The sequence below is a fragment of the Capra hircus genome, chromosome 3, assembly GCF_001704415.2.
Source record: "Capra hircus breed San Clemente chromosome 3, ASM170441v1, whole genome shotgun sequence".
Lineage (NCBI taxonomy): Eukaryota > Metazoa > Chordata > Mammalia > Artiodactyla > Bovidae > Capra > Capra hircus.
This window is the reverse complement of record NC_030810.1, coordinates 99037274-99056377: the sequence shown is the minus strand read 5'-3', so window position 1 is coordinate 99056377 and position 19104 is coordinate 99037274. Positions and strand designations below refer to the sequence as shown.

Below are 19104 nucleotides of genomic sequence, written 5' to 3'. Positions count from 1 at the left end.
GGGGCGGAGCCAGGGGAGGAGATTTAGCTGCAGCCGGTGGCGTCCCTTTGGGGATTGAGCAAGTCAGAGCTGCGAGCGGGTTCGGTTTGGGAGAGCGAGGTTTGAGACCAGGCCCACCTCTCGGGCGGAGACTGCAGGACTTCGGCCTCCGCAAAGGCCGAGCAGACCTGGGCGAGGGGCGGAGTTTTAAGCCCAGCCCTCGGGTTCTAGTCTCTGATTGAACGCGGTAGGTCTCGGGGCGGGTCTGGGGCGGATCCCGTTCTGCATTTGACAGCTCTCTAACACAGCTGCCGCCGGGTCCTGTGGGTTCAGGAACCTGTGGCCCGGCTCTCCGCGCGTCCCCGTTCCCCCCGTGGCCCTGGCCCCGGCCATGAAGCGCATCTTCTCCTGCTCCAGCTCACAGGTGGCGGTATGTGCTAAAATGTCTGGGAGGCTGGGCATGGGGCTGGGGTCCAAGCCCTGTGGTGACAGAGTCCTGAGTCCCGACTCCACGGCCTTTTATCTCTGTCCGTCTTTCTAGCTCTTCCACTCCCATAGTGCAGCCCTCCAGCCCTGCCTTCCTCAAAACCCTGTCCCTTAACCTCTGACTTGCCTTCCTAACCTCTGCCCTCCCCAAGGTTCTTTCCCTTGACCCTTTCTTTCCCTCCTAGAATCTACGCCCCAACTTCTGATATGTTCCCTGCAGCCCCTGGTTCTCTCGTAAAGGCGCTGTTTTCTACTTCTACCCTGTTTCCCAGTACTGAACTGCCATCAGGCGTTTGTCCTATCCCCAGCCTGGGCTCAGCCCCAAGCTCCTTTCTATCTCCCCTCACGACCCTGCTCTCCTCTGTGGTCCTATCCTTGCTCTCAGTCCAGCAAGTACTTGCAGCCCTGTGCCTTCCCTAGCCCTTCTTCATAGTGTTCTCTGTCCTTGTCCCCATCTTACCCCATAACCACTCCCACTTCCATTCTCTCATCGCCACCACTGGCTTTCAGACAACAACACTCCAAACCTCTTTCCAGTTGGGACTCCCATAGCAGCAGCCTTCTCCTGTTCTCCCCCTTCAACCTCTGCCCGGCTCTGTCCAGTGGTGGTTCAGCTCCCCGATCTCTTGGTACCTGCTCTCTGTGGGTTAATCTTGCAGTCCAGTCTGGCCACACTGAGAGGCACTGCCAGAGGAGGCACAGTTGCCTGGCTGCTCCCCAAGGAATGGGTAAATTGTCCGCAGATTCCACTCTGGCCAGTTCACTGCAGTGCCTGGTCATCAGACGGGTTCTTGGGTCAGTCAAGGCCTTTTGCCTGCTTCTCCCCAGAATCTTCCTTCATTCTAAACCCTCACCCAGTTGTTTAGGGCTTGTACTCTGCTTTCTTTGACTCAGCTGGGGAACGGTGATGGTAAGAGAAGAAGAGAATAAAGTGGATTCACTCTGAGAGTTCCTAGAAGTCAATCCCCTCCCTTGACTCCCAGAACAAAGGTTCTCCCAGAACAGGACACAGGGAGAAAGTCTACAGAAGGGAGTGGCTAAGGGAGGGTATAGGTGCTTCTTTTCTGAAGATCTCTTACAGACAGACCTCCTATCAGGGGATGAAATTTTCTGTGGTCGCTGAGATGGTGGCTCATTTAGAAATAATGTTGCCAACTGCCTGTAGTAACATTGCTTAGCCTAACTTGACTTAGTGTTGTCATTCATTGAGCAAACGTGAAAAATGCTCAGCTTCTTCTGCAGGTCACAGAAATCTGAAAGCAAGCTATGAGGCAAGAGTAGGTACTCTGTTGAGGCCTGTTCTCATCCCACTTACGTTTGCTTCCCCATTAGTTTCCATGCATTAATCAACCAATCAAAAGGCATTATTGAATCACTATTAAAGGTACCAGAAACTGAGGCAACCCAGAGTGTCTTAACTCATGATGATTTTCTTATTCACATGGACTCTTCTTTAGTTACTGAAAGTCCTCCATATTGCCCTTCCCTTTCAGGTTTGTGGAGCCTGCCTCTCCTTAGGAATGGGGAAACTGTTTCATTCTTCCTGATTCTCTAGTTGTTGGTCCATGCCTCCTTTTCAGGAAGCTGGGGTGAACAATGGGATGAATATTGAAATTGGAAAGCATCCCTCTGTCCTTCTTCATCCCAGCTGTACAGAGGTTTGGCCATGAAGAATTTCTACCCACTCTAAACTCTTCTTAGTACAACAAGATTATAGGTAGCAAATTAGATGGATTTAGAACTACTTAGCTGAAAAGAAAACTGTTTCCTCAGTCAGGGTAGGGATCCAATAAGATTGAAAATAGACTAGTTTAAGCTGTAAATTGTTTCCTCATGAAACTTCCCCACACTTCTCATGATAAATTCCTCCACTCCCTGGGTGGCTAACCACTCTGAACCAGTTTGTCAGAGAAGTAGTGTCACAGCCTTCCTGACCACTCCCAAAGCCTAGCTTCCTAGTCATGGCAGAAGATTGCCCCTTTCCATCGTCTCTCCAACCCCTGGGTTCAGTGTACCCTCAGACTGAGATGAGAACTGAAGGATCAATGCTCATTTAAAAATTAATCTAAGTCATCCAGAATACATATAGGAAGCTCAAGAAACAAACAAAAACTTAACTCCTATGATCTCATTTTGTTTTAGTCCCAAGGAGTGTCTTCCATGTTAGTGTTGTAGGCAGTAAACCAGAAAATAGCTTTAAATCGTAGGCACTGAATCAAGTTAGAGAAATATCAGTTGCATTTTATTTAAAAAAACTATTTATTTACTTATTTGGCTGCATCGAGCCTTTGTTGCAGCATATGGAGTCTTTGATCTTTGTTGAGGTGTGCAGGTTCTTAGTTGTGGCATGTGAACTCTTCGTTGTCGTATGGGATCTAGTTCCCTGACCAGGGATCAAACCTGGGCCCCCTGCATTGGGAGCACAGAGTCTCAGCCACTGGACCACCAGGGAAGTCCCTCAATTGCATTTTAAAAATTGAGGGTCAACTCCTGGTTTCTACAGGGCAGCAAAACCATTTCCTTTCACCCATCCTACACAGCGGTAGCCATTCTCTCTACTGTTGGCGTGTTTCATCTTCATAGGACGCTCATGGGCACACAGCCAGAGATAAGAAGAGGCTGCAATTACTTCTACAAAGGCACCCCTAGTCTTGGCTACAGAAATACAAAGCATATCCTTGTTTTCAAGTCTACTAATTAATTTGGTGATTGCTCCCTTGAGGCCGTGATGGTTATTCAGTGCCTCTTTCCCAAGGTGCTGGGGTGAAAAATAGACTAGATCTTGCAATTCAGATTCAGAAGCATCTTTCTGTGTGTGTGTGTGTGTGTGTTTTGCCACACCATGCAGCCATATGGGATCTTGCTTCCCCAACCAGGGATTGAACCCATGCCCCCTGCATCGGAAATGCTGAGTCTTAACCACTGGACAGCCAGGGAGGTCCCTCTCTGTTCTTCTTCACCCTAGCTCTGCAGAGGTTTGGCCATGAAGAATTTCTACCTATTTTAAATTCTCTTGGTATAACAAGATTATAGAAAGTAAATGGGGGTAGATTTTAAAACTATCTAGCTGGAAAGAGAATTATCTACATTGCTAAGAAATGCCATTACCATCTATACAGCTGGACTATTGGCCAGTAGGAGCAAGAGTCCTTCCTCCCACTCCCCTGGATGGAGAATTCTGAGCCCAGGAATATCCAAAATGTGCCCAGCAAGTTTGAGAAGGACAGTGATTAGGACTAATATTTATTGTGTACCTCCTATGTGACAGACAGAGCTAGGTGCTTTATATAGTGTTATTTTATTAGGAAACTGTGGTTCAGAGAAGTTGTTACATGCCTTAGTTCACAAGGATAGAAAGTGTTAGAATCATAATTTTAAACAGAGAACTTCAGATTGAGGTCAGCTAATGATGGTGTCCTGTGGTGGAGGTGTAGTTCTAGCTCTCTGCCTTTTCTGAGGGTGCCATAGCCCCCAGGGGACGTTGGATAATATGTTATTACATCTCAGTCTGTTGAGCAGTCATTTTGCTTATTTTGTCCTTTGAGAATTAACCTGTTTGGAGACTCTTCCTCTTGCAGGGATTAGTGTCTGAACGTGGGTGGCTTTACCCTGGAGGCGGTCTTAGACTGTTTATTTGAAAATAAATAAACCTTCTATAGCTCTGACCTGGTGGTGAGAACTAAGATAGGGCATCCGGTGGCCTGGGTTCTAATCTCAATTTTACCACTATTCTGTGGTGTGCCCCTGGACAGTTATCTAACCTCAGTGCACTTCAGTTTCTTTTCTGTCAACTAGATAAAATAATATCAGTCCTAACTACTTTCCAGGAACGTTGAGAGGCTAATTGAAATAGCACTTAAAAGGGCTACAAGGAATTACCTCAGGAGTGTTACCTCAGAAGCCACTTACCTTAGATAATTTTATGGTGTCGGCATTTAAAATCTTTCCTGTTCTTGATTAATAATTTGCCCTGGCTATGTAAACAGTATTTGAAGCTGAGCTGGCTTCCAGAGACTCTATTTTTCCCCACCGCCTCCTATAGCTTCTTTCTTGTTTCGATCACACCTCGTAAAATGCAATGTGCCACCACCAATCCCGCACCACTTCCTGTTTTTTTTTAATAAGGATGCCATATACTTGTAAGGCTTTTTACAGTTTACAAACAGATTTTATATACATTAGCTCATTTCATACAACATGATGAAGCAGTAATTAGTTTCCGCATTTTATAGATGAGGAAACAGGTTAGAGGGGTTCTATGGCTTACTCTAGGTCACATAGCTGAGGAAGTGGTCGAACCAGGCCCTGAACTTAGGCCTGCTGACAAATATTCGCCTAGGGCTCTTGTCACCATTCCACAGATTTCTGTATCCTTTCCTCCTTTCCTTTCTCTTCTCCGGAGCAAACAAGGCTTTTCTGGGCTTTCGGCTCTGGGTGCTTATACACAACTCTTTCATGCCCTGTAATACTTCAATTATTGTAATTACCCCACCACCTGAAAGAGTCAAGCTGGCATAGTAGAACAATGCATGCCCAGGTGTGGCTCTTGTCTGGAACAGCTGCTCTCTGCCAGGAAAATGAGGAGGGATGGCAGGGTGGAGGAGGCCAACTGTCTCTTCTGCCTCCTCCATAGCTGAAGACCTATCTTGGCCTTTTGGTTGGTGTTGCCAGGGAAGGGGAAGAGGGACTAGCCAAAGGGCCTGGGTATGAGAAGGGAAAATGGAAACTTTGTGCTTCTCTTCCAAGTTTTGCACCCCAAAGCCAATGGGTAGAGATGGTATGGCTAGGCACTTAGACTCCTAACTGTGACCCAAAGCTAGGTGCCTTGGTTTCTCAAATATCTGAGAACAAAAACAAAGCAGCACAGGGGATTGAGAGGCAAAGTGAACCCAAGTCTGGAACGGTCAGTTTGGTTCAGTTTGCTCCAGCAAGACCTAACGACCAAAAGGGAAGGAGTCAAGGCTAGGACTGCTCGGGAGGTTGTGCATCTAAAAATAATCAAAATGCTGATTAAAAAAAAAAAAGACATTTGAAATACTAGCATTCAGGACTCAAACAATGATTTTGAATTCAGTACTCCAAGCCCCTTTTGGTCCAGAACAGGCAGTAACTGGCAGTAGTCCCCAGTGGCATGTGAGTTGGTGAGTATTGAACTGGCCCAACTATGAAGCATTCAGTGACCTAGGGTGAGTGACTTGTGGAACACTGAAAGGACCTCAGGGATGTCCCTTTTCCCTTGCTTGGCCTCCTAACCATCTTTTTTTCTTCCTCGGCTCTATCCCCACCTCTTAGATTCTTACAATGTGTTGCTCTGGTCCAGGTGGAGAGATGGAACCGCCGTGATCAGAAGCTGCTGGAGGCGGTGCAACGGGGGGACGTGGGACGCGTGGCTGCCCTGGCCTCCAGGAAATCTGCCCGACCCACTAAGCTAGACTCGAACGGCCAGTCCCCGTAAGTAAGTCCTCTTGATCCCCACCTTGGTATGTGTGTCATATTCAGTTGCTAAGTCTTGTCTGACCCTTTGTGACCCCACTGACTATAGCCCTCCAGGCTCCTCTGTCCATGGGATTTCCCAGGGAAGAATACTGGAGTGGGTTGCCATTGCTTTCTCCCCCTTGGTATGCAGTTCTCTTTAAAAACCTCAAACCTGAATATGATGTAAGACTAGGAAACATCTATAACTTCAGAGCCCTTTTTTTGTCTTAATTAGCAAGCATATCAATAAATCTTCACTACTTCTCAAGTGCTGCACAAAGTGAGAGAAGAAGAGATTGTCCTTGAGGTCCTTACACCACATGACCCACATCAGCAAAACTGACTGAGAAAGGAATAAAGCCATGAAATAAATGGAAAACTGAAACATACACTAAGTAGGGTATTTCTTCATTGCACAAGTTGGAGGGCATGTATGCTTGAGGCACTAGGAGTACTGTGGTGGCCATGAGCATCATGTGGCTGGAAGAGGTGATTAGTACAAGAGGGATAGTATTCCTTGTCTCTGCCCAAGTCAGCCTGCAAATGTCCAGCCCTCTGCTCTGGCCAACTCTTACTGTGACATTTCCAGTCTGCTAAGGGTATTGGGCTCAGAGTGACAGATAATTGTGTGTTCCCTGGACATCCTGAGATACTCAGATTGCTCAAGACCCATAGCTCTTCTTTCTACCTTTGCTTCTAGCCTTCTCTGATGTTATAACAGTAGGCCATTTACATAAGCTTCTCTTTCTCAGAAAGTCAGGCTAAGGGAGCTTTCTTTTCTGCCTTTGGAATTGGCTTTGGGTTGATGGAGCATAGCAGGCAGGGCTTAGAAGATTCTCCCAGGTGGGGAAGATCCCCTGGAGAAATGAATGGCAACCCACTCCAGTATTTGTACCTGGAGTATCCCATGGACAGAGGAGCTGACAGGCTACAGTACATGGGGTCACAAAGAATTGGACATGACTGACTGAGTAAAACCATTCCTCATCTTTATGAGGTCCCTTTATCTTTCTGCCTCCTGGCCTTGACTCTGGCAGGTTTCATCTGGCCGCTTCCAAAGGCCTGACAGAATGTCTGACTATACTACTTGCCAATGGGGCTGACATCAACAGCAAGAATGAGGACGGTGAGTTACACTGAGCCCTGGGTCATGCTGCTTGCTTTTCCCTTTATAGCAGCAGTGAGGGGCTGGGGTGTGGCAGTGCTGGGCCCTGCTGGGCGTTCAAAACTGTAGTCCCCCCTGCTTCTCTCCTTGTAAGTCCCAGCCAGCCTGCTTTCAGGGGTTCCCCTCCTTGCAAGCTGGGCCTACCTCACTCTCACTCCCACCTCCACTGTGGGTACCAGGCACTTGGGGAACAGGAATTTCTGGCCCCATGTGGCTGAGAGTTTCTCTCTCTAATCTCCCTCTGATTATCTGTGCGTCTCTCGCCTTCCCTCCCTGTGAGTCATCAGCATCCATGGGGCCACCTACCCGCTTTCCCTGCTTCTTTCTGTTTCTAGGCAGTACCGCCCTGCACTTGGCCACCATTTCTTGCCAGCCACAATGTGTCAAGGTCCTGCTGCAGGTAAGAGAGACCTCTGATACTACTCCTGTGAAAGGAAGAAGTGGACCCAGAGACTCCTGACTTTGTCTTGTACTCACCAGCAACATTTGGTCAAATGTACCCCTCACATCCCCAGTAAGAGAGCTGGTAAACTCTCATTCATTAATTCGTCAGTATTTATTTAATATTTGCTATGTGCAGGCACCCAGCTTAATGTTGCCCTCCAGGGCAATGAAAAAGCAGCATTGCTAGGGACTGACACCCAGTCAGTCAATATGTGTGTATCGAGTTTCACCATTGGCAGAGCCACTGCGGAGACTGACTGCTGTGATGATGGGCGGGTGGAAGGATGGCAGAGGTGTTCATGTTAAACCCAAAATCTGCTGTCAGTTCTTGAGGAGTTTGTAGTCTAGGAGTACAAAGAGAGATATACATGTGAAATGACATGTGGACAGTTCAGAGATAAGCTTCTCAAAGTTCAAAAGGCCCAGTTCAACCAGGCCATTGTGCCAATGGAAATTCTGCTTTGTTCTTCCTAGCTCTTTCCAAGATTCTCATTTAGGATCCTAAAGTACCAGACATGGACTCAGGCATTATTGTCCTTAATGTGTTTATTTACCTATAATCTGATTTTTCTTAGGCCCTAGGTTTATCAACCAGGGCTGAAATTCAAGGCTGCCTATAGTCTGCAAGGAATAAACTGGACTTGCCTAGTAGTTGGGCTTCCCTGGTGGCTCAGAGGTTAAAGCGTCTGCCTCCAATGCAGGAGACCCGGGTTCAATCCCTGAGTTGGGAAGATCCCCTGGAGAAGGAAATGGTAACCCACTCCAGTATTCTTGCCTGGAGAATCCCTTGGACGGAGAAGCCTGGTAGGCTACAGTCCACGGGGTAGTTGGCCATAGCCATGATCCCTCTGCCCCTCCCTATAGTACGATGAAAGCTGGTTATACAACAGATAAAACAGGGTGGGAGATGACAGTGTTAACACCGTGCTCCATGCTGATTCCCTTTGTGACTGTTTGCAGCATGGTGCCAATGAAGACGCTGTAGATGCAGAAAATCGTAGTCCATTGCACTGGGCAGGTGTGTGCCAGGGTACTAGTGGGAAACGGGGCTGCTGGGACCAGAAGGTGGGGAGGGAGGGGAGGATAATGTTTGGGCGGGAAGGGCAGGCCAGAGTTGACTGCTCAAAGGGTTGGAGAGGATCCTGCATCATGGTCTGAGAGGTGTCCTTCAGGCTTCTGCTTAACCCAATCATCCTGTAACCCTCCGTAGCCTCCTCTGGCTGTGCCTCAAGTGTGCTCCTTTTGTGTGATCATGAAGCCTTCCTGGATGTCCTGGATAATGTAAGTGTTGGCAGGGCCCTATATGGGGAGGCTGCTGCTTTCTTTGAGGTTAATTAGCCAAGTTCCATGACCTGGGGTTGTGGGGCACCACCTCTTCTTCCTTCTCCCTCTGCCCCTCCTCCTTTGCCACACAGAGAGGTTAAGGCTTATCTTCTGGAGAGTTTCCAACCCTCTGAGAAGGAGTATTTAGCTTCAGGATTGGCGCTTTTTCCTGGAGAGGTGTGGCAGCAGGGGAGTTGGTAGGACGTGCCGAAGCCCTGGTTCCCCTGTCTCCTCACGAACCCCGTTCCCACAATCTGTGCAGGATGGACGTACACCCCTGATGATTGCCTCACTGGGCGGTCATGCAGCTATCTGCTCACAGCTACTGCAGAGAGGTGCCCGGGTCAATGTCACCGACAAGAATGACAAGTGAGCCCTCTATCATCCCATCCCGTAACCCGACCCTGACAATCTAAAAAGGAGCCACTGGGCAAAGAGTGTGTGTGTGTGTGTGTGTGTGTGTGTGTGTGTGAGATGGAGAGATTGGTCTCTGTTTTCTTGGGAACCTCCTTCCTTCCCAGTGGTGGTTCAGAAGAGCCCTGCTTGGGCTTCACTGTTTTCCTCTTAGTGAGTTAAGAATGTTCTCCTTATGCTTTCTTATTCTGCTGCTGCCAGCGCCATCCTTCTAGTGTAGATGACTCTGGAATTAGAATTAATATTCCTGGAACCACTATTTTAATTGACTGGCTTTCAAACTATGTTCTAGACATAGCATCTGTTTACCCAGTAAAGAACTTATATAGAACCTCAACATATAAAGCAGATGAAAATGGACCCCCTCAGATGGGCTCCCCGCTTTCTGATGTCACAGCTCCTGGAGTGACATCTGCACAGGTCTGGTCTAGCCTGATGCTTTGTCACTGACTGGTGACGATCTGTGGTTCTCCTGACCACAGTGAGTGACAGCTGACCTTGCAAGTGGATTTTTTTTTGTTTTTTGTTTTTTTTTGAAACCAGGACTCCAGGATGTCATGAGAAAAGCCTATACTCAGATTTGTCTCACCCCACAGATCGGCTCTGATCCTGGCCTGTGAAAAAGGCAGTGCTGAGGTGGCTGAACTGCTCCTGAGCCATGGAGCAGATGCGGGGGCAGTGGACGGCACGGGGCATGATGCTTTGCATTATGCCCTACGCACACAAGACAGGACACTGTGGAGGCTGCTGCGGCAGGCCCTGAACCGGCAGGGCCGAGGGGGTAAAGCCAACCCGCTTTTGTGACTCCAAGATGCTCCTTGACAGCCTTAGCATCCAAGAAGCTTCTTAGAATCCCATTTGTTTCCATGGAAACAATCCATGTGATAAATAACTGTCACTTTAGTGGAGAATTTACTTATTGCTTTTGCTATGAGATGACTCCCACTTCCCAAAAGCAAGGTCACAAAATTCTTTAATGCAACCTTGTCTCTCCCTGAAGGCAACTCTGGCTAGCACTGTTGCTAGCATTTATAGTTGTAATTGTTCATCTATTTGTGTGATTCGATGGTCAATCTGTCTCTTGCCCCTACTATACTGTAACCCCCTCAGATAACCTCCTCTGTTTTGCTCACCATTGGCTCCTGGTTTCTATCTATAACAGTGCTTATTGGCACAGTGTCCAATACATAAGTGAGTGAAAGAAATAAATGAGCCAACATATCTCTGGGACAGGGAACCAACATTGCTGGCTACTTAGGGATTCATCAAATAGAGGTGGCTTCTGTCACCAGAAACACACGTGTGGTTAAGGATGAACACTGAGGGGCCACTCCTTTCAGAGAAAGTCTGAAGCCAGAGTGTGGGCCCTGTCTCCTCTCTCATTTCCCCCATGTCTTTTCATGTAGGTCAGGGGCCAGTTCAACACCTGAATCCTGAATCCCAGGTAAGACCCTAAGTACCTCCTCCTTTTGCTTCTGACCCACCCCAGTCTTTCCTGCTGGGATGTCTCCCAGGCAGGGATCATTGGGGCATCAAGACAGCCTAAGAGAAGAAAGGCTAGCTGCCTGGGTTGACGTCACTGTTCCTTTTTCTACATAGGCCTCTCCCTCTGAGTCTCAGGTGGGTGCTCCACCTAAGAGCCCATGGAGGGCAGAGCCTGAGGAGGAGCAAGAGGAAGAAGAGGATGAGGATCCATGTTCAGAGGAGTGGAAGTGGAAGTATGAAGAGGAGAAGAGAAAAGTTTCTCAGTTGGAGCAGGAACTGCTGCAAAAGATGGAAGAGTGCAAGGCTCAAGCTACAGCTTACCTGGGCCTGGAGAATCAGATTCAAGAACACATGCGGGAGCTGGGGCTCCTCCTGTCCCAAGAGCCCAGAGCTCCAGGGGACCAGGGCTCTAGTCTCCGGCCTGGAGGAGACGGCATGGAACAGGGTTGTGCTCTCAACCTGCTGGCTAAGCACATACAAGAGCTGAAGAAGCATCAGCAGGCCACAGCTGCAGCGGCAGCCAACCCAGTATTAGCTTCCAAGAAGGCTGAGGATTCAGTCCCAGGGGAGATCCAGTATGAAGCCCAGGGAAGGTCCCAACCAGAACAGGAGCCACCCCAGAGCCCAAAGTCTGAGACTGTAGGGGAAACTACGGGACAGCAACTGACCAACAGTGATGGGCAGGCCCTTTGCCTTGATCATACTGACCAGCTGTTTGCTGGCCGGAAGGAGAGGCCCCAGGCTCCAGGGTCTGAACCCACAAGCACAGTGGCTGAGCCAGTGGGCACAGCAGCCATGAATCAGCTCCTGCTACAGCTGAGGGAGGAGCTGGCTGCGGTGTGGCGAGAAAAGGATGCAGCCCGGGGGGCTTTATCAAGACCCGTCTTGGAGGGAGCTCTGGGGACACCCCGGGCTGAAGCTGCAGCAGCTGCCTGGGAGAAGATGGAGGCCAGGTTGGAGCAGGTGCTGGTGAGACTGGATCGAGCAAAAGCAGGATTGCAGATGAAACCCCAGGCCCCTGCCCAGGAGCCCAGAGAGGAAGCACCCAAGGCACTGCCAGGGACCATCACCCAAGAGGATGAAGAAAAGGAGAAAAGGGTCCCCGGGGCCCGGGGAGAACCTCTAGGGGCTCCTGGAGGGGACCAGATGGCAGGAGGAGGCCAGGCCAGGGGACAGCTGGAGAAGGAGGTGTCCGCCCTGAGACTGAGCAACAGTAACTTGCTGGAGGAGCTGGGGCAGCTGGGCCGGGAGCGGCAGCGGTTGCAGGGGGAGCTGCAGTCCCTGAGCCAGCGGCTACAGCGGGAGTTTGTGCCCAGGCCGGAGGCGCAAGTCCAGCTACAGCAGTTGCGGAGGAGTGTGGGGCTGCTGACAGATGAACTGGCCCTGGAGAAGGAGGCCACCGAGAAGCTGCGGAAGCGCCTGGCCTCCCAGAACAGAGGCCTCCAGGGGCTGTGGGACTGCCTGCCCCCAGACCTGGTAGGCCAGGGGAGTGCACGGGGTGCAGCCGAGCCCCTCGAAGACCTGCAGGCCTGCATCAGTGCCTTGGTGGCCAGGCACCGCGAAGCCCAGCAGGGGCTGGCTCGGCTGGAAGAGGAAAACCAGCAGCTACGGGGCTCCCCTTCCCGCCGTGGGGAGCCAGGCGTCTCCACGAAGGGCTCGGCCTCCCCTCAGGTGGCGGCTCTGGAGCAAGACCTGGGGAAGCTGGAGGAAGAGCTGCGGGCAGTTCAGGCCACAATGAGCGGGAAGAGCCAGGAGATCGGGAAGCTGAAGCAGCTGCTCTACCAAGCCACTGAGGAAGTGGAGGAGCTGAGGGCCCGGGAGGCGGCCAGCCTGCGGCAGCACGAGAAAACTCGGGGCTCCCTGGTGGCCCAGGCCCAGGCTTGGGGCCAGGAGCTGAAGGCTCTGCTGGAAAAGTACAACACTGCCTGCCGGGAGATGGGTAGGCTGCGGGAGGCGGCGGCCGAGGAGCGGCGCCGGAGCGGGGACCTGGCCGCGCGCGCAGCAGAGCACGAGCGCCAGGCCAGCGAGATGCGCGGACGCTCCGAACAGTTCGAGAAGACGGCGGAGCTGCTCAAGGAGAAGGTGGAGCATCTCATCGGGGCCTGCCGGGACAAGGAGGCCAAGGTGAGCAGGCCAGCCAGCCAGCCGAAGGGAGTATCAGGGACGGTTTCTGCGTGCTTAGGGTCTGCGGCCCTGAAACTGGGACTTCCCCGGTGGCTCAGCGGTAACGAATCCGCCTGCAGTTCAGGAGCCTCAGGAGGCCCCACGGTTCGATCCCTGGGTCAGGAAGGTCACCTTGAGGTAGGCATGGCAACCCACTCCAGTAGTCTTGCCTGGAGAATTCCATGGACAGAGGAGCCTGGCGAGCTCCAGTCCACGGGTCGCAGAGTCGGACACGACTGACGCGACTTGGCAGGCACGCACAACCTGAAACTATCTTTGGCCAATCAGATTAATAGCCCAAGCAGAACCAGTCAATTGCACAATGTTCTCCTGGGTCTGAGGGGGTTTGGGGTTGAAGCTCACTTCAATCAGAGTAGGTTTTACAAAAGAGTTTCATTGGCAAAGAGGGTGCCATGCAGAGGAAAAAATTTGAAAACCATTGTGTTAGATACTCGAGTTTCCTAATGATTGCTCCAAAAGTGAATATGTCTATATATTTCTAAAAGACATGTTTTTATGAATTCTAAAAAAATCAATTTACAAATGAATTTAGTAATTCTAGAACTACTTGTGCAATGAGTTCAGACTTATTAAAATTTGTGTACATGATCAAATTTAGAAAGATTAAAAACTATAGGGAGTTACATTTGACAGAATATAATGTACATAAATGTAGAAGGAATGTTATATAGAATAGGAATCAGTGTGGGGTGGGGCTAATTAAAGAAGGAATTTTATGTTGGTGTTGAAGATGATTAGACAAATGAGCAAAAGAAAATAGTGTAGTGGGCTCTTAATTGAGATTGCCTTCATTTGAATTTCAATTTCAAAACTAACTGATTGAGGGGCTTCCCTGGCAGGCCAGTGGTTAAGAACTGGAGCTTCCACTGCAAGGGGCACAGGTTCAACCCCTAGTCTAGGAACTAGGATCCTGTATGCCATGAGCGGCCAAACAAACAAAAAACCTGAACTGATTGACCTTGGGTGAGTTATCTAAGCTTCAGTTTTCTCATATATAAAATGAAGATAATAGCAGTTGTTATGAAGATTACATTAAATAAGATATTACAAATAATTTTGGCAAATGGCTAATACCCAGTAAAAGTTAGCTACTCCTGCATTCCTGCCACCATTCCTATTACAGCTGGTTATCATTAACTGCATTTGTGTCTCAACCTCACGAACCACAAAAACTCATCTCCATTTCCTTCAGTGATCAGCAGCCAGAAGTCGGTCAGGATTCAGTAAGGAGCTAAGAGTGTGGACAATGAATTCAGAGAAATCTTGATTCAAAATCAAATCTTGATTTCATCACTTATCAGCTGTGTGATTTTGACAAATTACTTAACTCTGGCTCCTTATCTACAAAGTGTGAATGATAATACTTCCCTCAGAGAAGTATTGTTTTTCTTAGAACAGATGAGTTGTTTTGAGGGTTAAATGAGACAATGTGTGTAAAAGCACATGGCAGATATTAAATACCCAATAAATGGCAACTGACCTTGACTTTGAGTGGTCCTGGGGTGGGAAATGACTGGGGCCTCATTGATTCCCTTCATTTCCTTTTGGCCTCAGATCAAGGAATTGTTGAAGAAGCTGGAGCAGCTTTCAGAGGAGGTTCTAGCTGTTCGGGGAGATAATGCTCGCCTTGCTCTACAGCTGCAGGTATGTTTGGTCCTCGGGAGATGGGCACTGCTAGAGAGGAGCGTGCAGAGTGGCAGTGATGTATTTGTGGGAGAGATTCTGGGGATCCAGAGGCCCGGCCAGGCAGTGGTCTAGGCTGAGGCGCTCAGGGGCCAAGGGAGCCCACCTGCCACAGCCGACCACTTCCCTTTGTTGTTCCTCATGCTTGGGGGAGGAGGGTGAGTCACATGACCTCCCACTGATGCTCACTCCTAGGATTCCCAGAAGAACCATGAAGAGATCATCTCTACCTATAGGAAGCATCTGCTGAATGCTGCTCAGGTGAGCCTGGGGGGAGGTAGAGGCAGAGAGCTGGCCAGGGGGCATTGCATTTGGCGCCTCTTCTCTTAACTGCAAAGACGTCATCTCTCAGAAAGCTGGACTTCAAATGTTCCAGTATCAGGTTTCTGGACCTCATGAGGCAGATCAAGAGTATGAATGTGAAGGGAAGAGGTGTTTGCCCCTCCTTTCCAATTCCCTGACTGAAAGGCTTTTTCCTGTCCCTATGCCCTTTCTTGGGGAGTTTCCCAGGTGGCGCTAGTGGTAAAGAACCTGCCTGCCAATGCAGGAGATGTAAGAGATGAGGGCTTGACCCCTGGGTTGGGAAGATCCCCTGGAGGAGGATATGGCAACCCGCTCCAGTATTCTTTCCTGGAGAATCCCATGGACAGAGGAGCCTGGTGGGCTACAGTCCATGAGGTCACAAGAGTCAGACACGACTGAAGCAACTTGGTACACAGAACATGCCCTTTCAGTTTCCTCCGGAGCCAGCTTATCCCTCACCAAGGAAGAAGAGGTGGGTGGCTTGCTCCTTTATCAGGAACAATAATAACTACAAAGAATCGAACCCTTAGTTTTGTACCCAGTGCTTTGCTCCACCATATTCACAACTGTAACCCTCACAGCAGTCCTGAAAAGTCAATGTTACTATCTTCCTTGTAAAGATTAGGAAACAGCTATGGAGAAGTACTACTAAGTGAGGGCACATAGTAAGTTGCATTCTACTGCAGAAACTCTCCCTTTCATGTTCTGTTCATCTCCTTTTGTTTCTTTCCTGCTACCTACAGGGCTACATGGAACAGGACGTGTATAATATCCTCCTGCGAATCCTCAGCATACAGGAGTAAGGCAACCCGTGCCCTAAAGAATATGGGATCTCTCTGTTGTGAGTTATGGGCTCAGGTTGATGAGGGAAGGAGCCTGGGAGAAAGGGGGCTTAAGGATAGGAATTGGAGTCTCCTTTTGCCCCAGGTGATAGCTGACACTAGGGAGATAGAGTGGGACATATCTTGTGGGGGCATAGACTGTTTGAGGTGAAGTCACTTGAGAAGACATGATATGGGGAATTGCTGGGTGGAGTCAGGAGTCAGCGAGCAGATAGACTGAAGGGGCCTAACTTATGGGGTAAGAGATGGGAAAGAGGAGTTGAGTGACTTTCCTAGGGTCTGGGGTGGAGAGAAGCCAGTGAAAGATGAGTGATGGTGGGCCAGCGACACACAGTTGTTTCCTAGAGTGGCATTCTGCAGATTCCGGAATCTCCTTCCCTCCCCACCCTTATTCAAAGTGTAGTCATCCTCTCTTCCTCCTGACCCCCAGGCAGCTGGCTATCTTCTTCAGTCCGGATAGGTGAGGATCATAGGCCTCTTGGCATGGGTGGGAGGAGACTGAGGGTATAGAAGTGTGTGCATTTCATCCTTGAATTTCCTCTTTCAGGGAACAGAGCATCCTGGTTGGCAGAGGCTCCATCAGGCTGTGGTGGGTGGTCGGTTGGCCACTGGGGGTGGTGTGGGTGGAGCTTCACCTGACATTATGGACCCCAGACCTGGAAACCTGGACCTTGGAATCAGCATGGATGAGATCAGAGGAGGTGTGGGTGGAAGCCAGGTCTATGGAGAATAAAGCGGGAGGCAGGATGGTGTTGGGTGTCATTGTTCCTTCTAAAGGGGGCATGGGAAAGGAATCTTTTCATTCTTTTTTGATCACAAATGACCCTGTAAATTAGCTGCTTTCAAACTTTGATTATGATCCAAAGTAAGAAATACATTTTACATCCTGTGTGTACATACCTGAAATAATATTTACCCTTATTATTTCTATTCTATTCTATATTCCATCAAAACATATTAGTTACATCCACTAATGAGTCAAGACCCAGTCTGAAAAACAGCATTCTCACAGTTGGAAAAACAGCCCTCTATAAAAATGGATATCGACACTCCTTTCTCTAACATCTGTTTCTTACTGACTGAACAGCTCTAATCTTTCTCTCTACTTTGGGACTTCTCAGTTCACTATCTTTTTTAAGAAGAAGAGATTGAGAGGCCTAGATTTACTTCAGTATGTACAGTCTAAAATATTCTATCATATGTTAAACTAGGTGTCTAGATTTGAGGTACCTGGTCTCATGAAGTCACTGTTCTTTGCCCGAGGTGCAGAGGGTTGAAAAGTCTGATTCCTGGAAAAGGGATGAAAGGATACTCAGCTTTGGCTTCTTCCCTCCAGTTCTGTCCTCAGACTGATAAAAACGTATCTCTGGGTCACTTTTCCTGGGTCTCCGCCCTTTCCCACTCCTCCACCAGTCAGACTGCTAGGTGAGAAGGAGGCGGTCAGTTACTCAAATATCTGGAACTGCGGTTCGGTGGCCCCCACATTGATCCCTCCCAATTCCTTCTCTCAGCCCGCCCCCTGCTGGGTTACGCTGGGTCAGGCAGCAGCAGTTTGGCAGTAAAGAGACTGACTGGGTTGAGAGAAGGGTGGGGAGGGGCTGTCCTGGAAGACAAGGGGCCACGCAGGGGTGCAGAGCCTGTCTCCAGGGTTTGGCCAGGAAAAGGGCAGCTATGTAGATTAGGTCCTAGAGAAGATGAGGTCAGTTTCAGGGTTTATGCGGATGGGCACAGGACTGCTTTAAGCTTGAGAGAATGAAGAGAGGAGGAATTGATGGGAAAACGAAGAGCATCAGAAGGTCAAAGTCATTTCTATTAAGGGGAACAGAACTTCTTTTCCTTCCTGCCCTTTCAGTTACCACAGAATAGAAAAGGAATATTACATTCCTTATTGTATACGCAGTGTGGGGTGGGAAGGATGAAGAGACTGCTGAGAGAAAGGTCCAGAGACCGAGAGATCATTTTGCTAAGTTCAAGTCAGGAAACAGTTCTGGTAATGGAAGTCACGCCTTTGGGTTCCTCTGGGGTTCCTGGAAGCTGATCCCAGGATGGCTGAGCTGTGAGAATGATCAATGATGTTAAAACACAGAAGTAGAAACTTCTCCAGTCATGGGTCTTCCTAAGCAGTCTCCTTTTATACAACCCCATAAACTGTTACCCCAACAACTCAAGCCCTGAAATTTTCCTTGATTTCATGAATAAATCTTTCTTTCTCAAAGTAACCCTAGTCTTAATGTTCCCGTCTTTCCTCCTGGACTGTCTCTTTAGTAGAACTTCAGTAGGGACTTAACTATTCCTGCTTCACTTCTCTCTCCTTCTCTAGATGGGGTATACACATGAGAGGTGAAGCTTGGTGAGCCCTGATGGAGTTTGAACCCCAGATCATGTTTTCTGAATGCCCTCGATCTGAAACTTGGTTCTGATGTGCAGTTCACCTCCTTTGTCTGGTCACATAACTTTATTACACTGATGTGAAGAGGGTCTACTAAGTGCCAGGCACTGGGGATAGAGCTTGCAGGCAAGATCAGACCCAGGAGCCCTGGTTCCTAGTTCTATGTTATCCTATAGGGATGCTAGAACTTAAAACAGCAATGAACTTTTTTTTCTCCCCTTGTGAATTTGTTTGTCTTGAGATATAGGGGATGGGTTGGGGAATATCTCCATGAGTTATGCCCCATCAGGGAAATGTCCATTCTAATCTCCTTGGGATAGCTTTTGGAACATTTTCTTGGAGCTGCTGCTCTTGCTACTGTTACGGAGTCCAAGTTCACTCTCCCTCATGACAGGCCAAGGACTCTGAGACAAGATGTTGAGGCAAGGAATTTTATTTGGAAAGCTGGTTGATCCAAAAGATGGCAACATCTCAAAATAACCATCATGTTCTGGGTCTGGATACCAGGTTCTTATGGATCAGAGATGGGGGGCAGTGGTAGGTGAGGAAACAAAGTAAAAAAAAGGCCATTAATCTTGCAAATATCTCCTAGAATGGCAAGCCTCAGGCAAGCGGATGTGTTAATTTCTTTCTTCTTGCAATTCACAGGTGGACAGGGTTATGAACAGAGGCACTTTCCCTTAACAGTGAGGTAAGGGGCAGAATTCTCTGAAGTAGGGCTTTATGTATGATTATAATAACAAAAACAATGGAAAGCAAGTGAAAGAAACAGTTCCAACATGGAGTCAGAATTGACTTCTCTCTGCAACACTACCAGCAACCTCTTCAAGTCCATTGCTGAGCAGCTCCTCCTTGGAAGAGCGTTTCCTCTTTTTCTTGGGGATTCAAATTAACTATTATAGGAGATCCCGCCTTTATTAAATTACTAGCAA

General features: G+C 48.8%; 1 protein-coding gene across 5 annotated transcripts; it reads left to right on the top strand.

Annotated features, from left to right (window-relative positions):
• Positions 259-18755, top strand: ANKRD35 (ankyrin repeat domain 35). Of its 5 annotated transcripts, none has more exons than XM_018046008.1 (15): positions 259-403; positions 5786-5916; positions 6978-7066; positions 7441-7505; positions 8510-8567; positions 8760-8830; positions 9135-9241; positions 9883-10067; positions 10693-10730; positions 10886-12895; positions 14510-14599; positions 14834-14899; positions 15685-15740; positions 16214-16243; positions 16331-18755. In XM_018046008.1, exons 1-15 carry the CDS (start codon positions 371-373, stop codon positions 16617-16619), a joined length of 3318 nt encoding a protein of 1105 aa, XP_017901497.1. In that variant the 5' UTR covers positions 259-370; the 3' UTR covers positions 16620-18755. The 5 variants fall into 5 exon arrangements, 4 of the variants coding, with proteins under 4 accessions (XP_017901497.1, XP_017901496.1, XP_017901498.1 ...); XM_018046007.1 differs by having other exon boundaries at positions 259-409; XR_001917867.1 differs by having other exon boundaries at positions 260-409; positions 15685-15782; positions 16331-16383.

Excerpts from the sequence above, each read along its gene's own strand:
- ANKRD35 (XM_018046007.1), top strand. The coding sequence starts at position 371 with ATGAAGCGCATCTTCTCCTGCTCCAGCTCACAGGTGGCG. Across the intron at positions 12,896-14,509 it reads GCCGGGACAAGGAGGCCAAG|ATCAAGGAATTGTTGAAGAA; the intron begins GTGAGCAGGCCA and ends TTTTGGCCTCAG. Across the intron at positions 14,600-14,833 it reads GCCTTGCTCTACAGCTGCAG|GATTCCCAGAAGAACCATGA; the intron begins GTATGTTTGGTC and ends GCTCACTCCTAG.